The 6,000-nt window shown below is 36.8% G+C and overlaps 1 protein-coding gene across 3 annotated transcripts in view; it reads left to right on the top strand.

Moving 5' to 3' along the window:
* The first annotated feature begins 335 nt into the window (after positions 1 to 335).
* LOC110106099 overlaps positions 336 to 6,000 on the top strand; it is a 73,778-nt gene continuing 68,113 nt past the window's right edge. Inside the window, exons 1-5 of one of the 3 annotated variants that reach the window (XR_003701520.1) lie at positions 336 to 504; positions 592 to 1,065; positions 2,305 to 2,502; positions 4,780 to 4,863; positions 5,122 to 5,181. Coding sequence is in view for 2 of the 3 variants with exons in the window: in XM_020835852.2 (XP_020691511.1) it covers positions 445 to 504; positions 592 to 1,065; positions 2,305 to 2,502; positions 4,780 to 4,863; positions 5,122 to 5,181 (876 nt within the window). In the remaining variant the exon portion in view is untranslated. Of the gene's footprint in view, positions 524 to 591; positions 1,066 to 2,304; positions 2,503 to 4,779; positions 4,864 to 5,121; positions 5,182 to 6,000 lie in introns of all 3 variants that reach the window. The other 2 variants (XM_020835852.2, XM_020835855.2) reach the window with 2 other exon arrangements.

The raw sequence follows: 6,000 nt of genomic DNA, 5'->3' as shown, positions 1-6,000 counted from the left end.
CACCCTGCTGCCGGTCGTCGCCTGCCGTCGCTACCGCCCCGCCTACTGCCAGACACCGCCCACCATTGACGCTGTTGCTAGTCACTCCTAATTACAATTTTTTTACATTTTATATTATCTTTATTTTACTTCAAATTAAATAAAAAAATAAAATCATGTATTCCTTTATCCTCAATAAAATAACTCTGAAATATTTTTTATATTATATTTTCTTACTATTTATTACTTTTTGAGACAATCAAACAGACACATGATAATTCATCCTTGCCTAGTTACGTGATCTATTTTACGTATCCGGGGTAAAACTATTTTTATATCATCTTTCCATCTTTCGACAGAATATCCGGGAAAAACGCACGAAACCACGTGCGTGGCCTCAACTCCTTTCCACCCTTTTTCTTTGCAATTCGCGCTGCGGCCAAAATTGTTCGTAATTGGCGGTTAATGTCCGATCTGCGCTCGCCTTCTCACCGGTCGGTTCAACGTTGCTCCTCTTCATCCCCGGTCAGACGATTTTCTCCAAGTCAGAAAAATAAGATAGAGGGATTCCAAAGGAGTTTAGTTCTTTACGATTTCTTTCAGCGTTTATAGGTTCAGAGGATTGGATATAATGTGCTTTCGTTTCTGCTTGAATACTCTACATTAAGCCCTGGGATGGGAGCAGAAGAGGTTGGAATGAATGGAGAAGCTTCGCCGGAGAAGCCTGAAGAGGGGGAGGATTCGCTGGCGTCAACGTCGTATTCACCAGAGAACGCGTTGGCAGGGGTTCGGACGCCGGAAGGTTCGTTAGATGATACGGGTTCTTCTGCTGCGATTTTGGAGTCCCCGTCGTCCGCGACGACGTCTAGTTTTTCGTCTCCGCTGGCGAGCCTGAGGCAAGTGGGACATTTTCAGAGCAATAGCTTCCAGCGATGGAAGCGACAGATCCAGCGGGCTTGGGGATGGGGAACAGCTGGGAGCAACGTTTACGGCGAGAAGAGGGAGCAGAGTTTGATGGCGACGTTGAATCTGGAGATTATGGCCAAACAGAAGAGGCTCTGGTATCGAACCCAATGGAAAAACCGGGTAACGTTGTCTGCCTTTTTTTTCTGTTTTATTTTTTGTACCGAAGTGGATGCCTTGGTAGTTGACGACATTGTTGAAATGAGCATTAGCTATCAATCATTCGGGGATAAAACGCGGTTCGCCAAATAAGCACACCCTTACCATATTAAAAACGCGGTTCAACTTTAAAGTCAATTGGTTCAGCACCGCCAATGCTTTTAAATGTCTTTTACCTCCTAATCAAATTGCTAGGTGAAATGATTAGGTGCATTGGTAGTTCTGGACCAATTTATTTTGCTGTTCAGTATGCCATTTAGAAGAAGAATTAGGTTCTTATGGGGGGTTTGTTAAGTATTGATGGTAGTTTGATAGTCTGGCAATCAATGCTATGAAGTCATTTTGATATTGAAAAAATATCAGCTGTAGCACTGTTGAACTAACGAGAGCTAGAAGAAGAAGCTGTAGCGAGGAAAGGAAAAGTTTATTATTTGATTATTGTGTATGTAATACAGGGTATATATAAGAAAAGAGCTACAGGTGTCTTGCTAGAGTTGAGAGGGCTGCAGCCATCTAGTGGTTCACATTAGTTTTGCAGTTAGGCAGAGATGGCTGAGATGAATTCTGCAGAAAGAGGAAGGAGTGGCTGCAGAGAAGTGAATATGAAGCAGGAGACGGTGGCTTATTTATCATGACCAGTTATTTCCTTTGGTGTTAACTGATATTGTGTATGGATCTTAGAATTTGTTCTCAAGGTTGATTCATTTAAAGCTTGGATTAAGCCTCATTCATAGTAGAAGAGTGGTTTCCTGCTTGCAGCTTATGCTAAGCAAAATTCAGCTTGATTTGGCCTATAACATAACCTCAATTCCAAACTCTTGGGTGGCTGTGAATTTATCGTGATTTGAGCCAAGCGTTTGTCTCTTCCATTTAGAATAATATTATTCTCGATGGATATAAAATGGCTTTTTTATATCTCTATTCGAATAGTTCATGATAATACTTTTGATCTATTTGGTTTGCTCTGAATACATGTGAACAATTAGTAAATTTTTGGTGTGATATAGAGAATTTTGGCAACCGGTCAGTGGTAAGCTATCGCATGAATATTATTAGTTAAGTATTCAATTGCCAACCATCATATTGATATGTTTATACAAAATAGGTTATCGGCAAGATTGCCATTTTGCTTTGTTTGAATGATCACTTGCATATTTCCCCTCAAGTTCTTTGATAATGGTTAACTGGGATGTTAATGTGCAGGATATTAAACTATATAAGGACCCAACATTGCTTTTTGAACAATTCTTCATTGTTGGGCTCCACTCACATGCAAATGTTGAAGTCATTGAGCATTCGTTCGCTAGAAGAAAGACATGGGAATCTGAAGTGGCAAAATCAGATATTTTAGATCTTAGGAAGCTTCAGTATAATGGACAAATCCCTACTCTTGAACCTCAGGTCAGTTTATTTATTTCTCAAATAGGTGGGGCTATGGGGTTTGGTTTTTTGACAATATTTAGCAACTGCTGAATTCAATGATATTTTCCTGGCCCAGATTTGTTGTTTTTTACATCAGTATTCGGCAATTTTCATAGGGACGGAGAATCCCCCCTCACAATATTTTTGACACAATGGAGAAAAAGGATTCATGTAGCCGACCCCACGTAGTGGGATAAAGGCTTGATGTTGTTGTTGTTGTTGTTGTATTCGGCAATTTTCACATGTTTTTTTAGTTAAACTTGAGTCCTGTTTTTGAACTTTTGAATCTGCTTGACCTGTGTCAAACCTCTTAGGACTCAACATATGTGAGAACTTTTGGAAGTCCTTGTTCGGGATGGAAGTAAACACCACCATGAAACAAACAAAAAGTAAATGTAGAGGAAAGTAAAGGACACCTGAATTTAATATGGAAAAACTCAAAATTAGGAAAAAAAATATGGAGTCACACCACACCAAGAAACTCACTATGAAAATTGGGAGAAATAAGTATATCTCTCTCTTCTCTCTCACTCTCTCATTATTTCTCCTCTCTTACATCATTCTGACATATAACACATGAGAAAGTCAAGTAAATAACACCAATGGACGTCATCCTTCAGAAAAATGAGAAAGAAAACTGTTTAGTTTACCTCAAAGCGTTGCGGTACTCAAGCCTCTGCCATCGATCCATCTGATGATGCTGCGGCACTCCAACTTGCAGCGTTGTGGCATCACACAACACTATGGCGCTAAGAGGCTTCGTTATCTTTCGTTTCTCCCAGCAAACTCTGTAGTATTAGGAAGTTGGGGTACACAACGCCGGGGCATTGTACGAATTTTTTTTTTTCCAGATACAAAGCACCCGAACCCAAGCAAGGGGAGTACTCATTGCACCCCCCAACAAGCACGAAAAATTGAACTGAGATCCAAGACAACAATACGACCCAATTGATCAACACAATCAGATTCCACACATAACTAACATTCCTTAATCTTCATCCTTCTCGATGACCATGCTGGCAAAAAATCTTTTTTTTTTTTCCATTTTCTATTTTCTTAAAGTAAAGGAAGGGAACAACAATGCAGCTTCAGTTTGGAAAAAGCAGAGACCCATGCCTCAACAATTAAAATATTCATAACCTCTGACTTTATATTAAAAATAGATTATCTTTATGTTTAATAATATGGATAAACGTCCAAAACTGCATGGTGAGGCTATTTAAGGTTATCCAACATAATCTTTAGCTGCACAAGTTATTGGACTATTACCTGAAATCTAAACTAGGAAATTGAACCTGTCTGTCAGAAGCTTTGGTCTTCGCAAATTCTGCAAACAAAGCCTTCAACCTCAAGAAAAAGCTGTTAATGTGAATTCACTACGTCACCTTGGTTGTATTATATCTTGAATACTACATTGCTTATGAAAAGCATATGTACTTAAATCTATAAGAAGTTTTGGTGTTTGCAAATTCAGCAAACAAAGCCTTCAAACTAAGCTAGAAAATTGAACCTGTCTGTCAGAAGCTTTGGTGTTCGCAAATTCTGCAAACAAACCCTTCAACCTCAAGAAAAAGCTGTTAATATGAATTCAGTACCTCACCTTGGTTGTATTATATCTTGAATACATTGCTTCTGAAATGCATATGTACTTAAATCTATAAGAAGTTTTGGTGCCATAGGATATTTGAATTAGCTATGTAAGTTGGGTCCTTACCTTTGGGTAACCTATTCTTTTTTGAATGAAATTGGATTATACACTTTTCTTTAGAATGATGCAAATTGCTTCTACATATTCCATGCTAACATAAATCTGTTAATCATTATGAGCAAATTGGATGTGCGCCGACATGTTAAAGCATTTAATTGAAAGTTATATAATTTTATAAATCAACAGTAGTATATATATATATGTAAAAATTCCTTGGCATTTCATGGTCTTTTAAGCTACAGGATGATGTAAATAATCATTCGATATGTTTTGATCTTAATTGTCTAGTATTTGAACTTGGAGTATACTGTTATCCATGTTATCATTCCCTAAAATTTTCTGTTGCTTTGTAACATTACTTTATTGTTTATACCAACTATGTTTATAGTTATTGCCTGTGCATTGTGTGTCTACGAACTTGTAAGCTGTATCAATTGCTTTCCAGATTTTTGCTTATTATTTAATTACTTTTTTTTAATGGAAACTCAGCGTGCCACCGTGCTGCTTCTTTATAAGACTATTTTTATTTTTATATGTTTATTGCGCAGGTTCTTTACAAGTATCCTCCTGTGAAGAGAGCAGCAATGATGGAAAGTGATATACCGGCCTTTTGTTTTCCTGAAGGTGTTAAGGTTTGGCTATCTTATGTTCGCTAGAGTTTATACTCCGATTTTTTTTAAGATGAGATTAGTCTATATGGCCTTTTATAATGTCCAATTGATGCGTCAATTCATGATGAGGGGTTCATCTTCAGCTTTCAAAAACATAAAAATCCGCAGTAATCTACCTAAATATATTTGAAGGAGCAATATTTACTCTCTTGCAACCATTTCATTTCCTGTGATTTTATTTTTTGAGATAACAACGTTTTGGTGACATACATGATGCAGGCTCGTTTAGTGGAGAAAACACCATCAATGAGTGATCTTAATGAGCTAGTTTTTGGACAGGTGCAGCAATTTCTTACATTTCAACCCCTTTTTTTGCTTCCAATTTTGTTTGTTACATCTTATTGAATAGTGATCTAAAATTTATTAAACATGTATACACCACGTAGAATAACTGAGCTAATAGAGTTTTGTAATCGTTGGATTTTTTCATTCCTTTTGAGTTTCCGTTCCATCACCATTTCTTATCTACTGATCTGTTACAAAAATAATTGTAGTATGGTACGAGCTTATCACGGCAAAACCACTTTTGCCCAATTGCTTTTGCATGATCTTGAAATTTTTTTTTGCTGATAGCCTTTTTTGTTCAGTTTTCTTTTTCTATTTTTTACCTTATTAAGATCCAGTAATTTACCGTTCTAAATAGGCTCTTCTGTTTGATTAGCTTTTTTTTAGGATTTTCCAATATTCAAGAGCATTTTACTGGTTTACTGACTTATAGATTGGCTTTTCGTGTGAAATTCAATTTTATACATGTTTAAGATTAAATGTTGGCATTAACAACTATTTTGAAGACGATCCAATGAAGCTAAATCAAAATGGATAGCGACGAACATGATGTTAAATGCATTGACCAAAATCAAGTTTACCCAAATAGTGTTTGTTAGTGAAATGAATTGCGTCGGTATGTTCAAGATATTAGAAATAGCTAACATAGGCATTCTTGTTGCTTGGATCACCGCATGGAAACGGAAATTCAATCGCATATGAAGTGATGCTGCCATTTTGATGTATGCTAGGGATGAGACTTGAGAGTTAAAAAAAAAAAATACTGTATGCTTTATTATTGTTGAATTTTTTATTATTATTTATTTATTTTGG

Source organism: Dendrobium catenatum, unplaced genomic scaffold (genome assembly GCF_001605985.2).
Source record: "Dendrobium catenatum unplaced genomic scaffold, ASM160598v2 fragScaff_scaffold_853, whole genome shotgun sequence".
NCBI lineage: Eukaryota > Viridiplantae > Streptophyta > Magnoliopsida > Asparagales > Orchidaceae > Dendrobium > Dendrobium catenatum.
The sequence above is the reverse complement of the archived record's forward strand: the minus strand, read 5'-3'. Positions and strand labels throughout refer to the sequence as shown.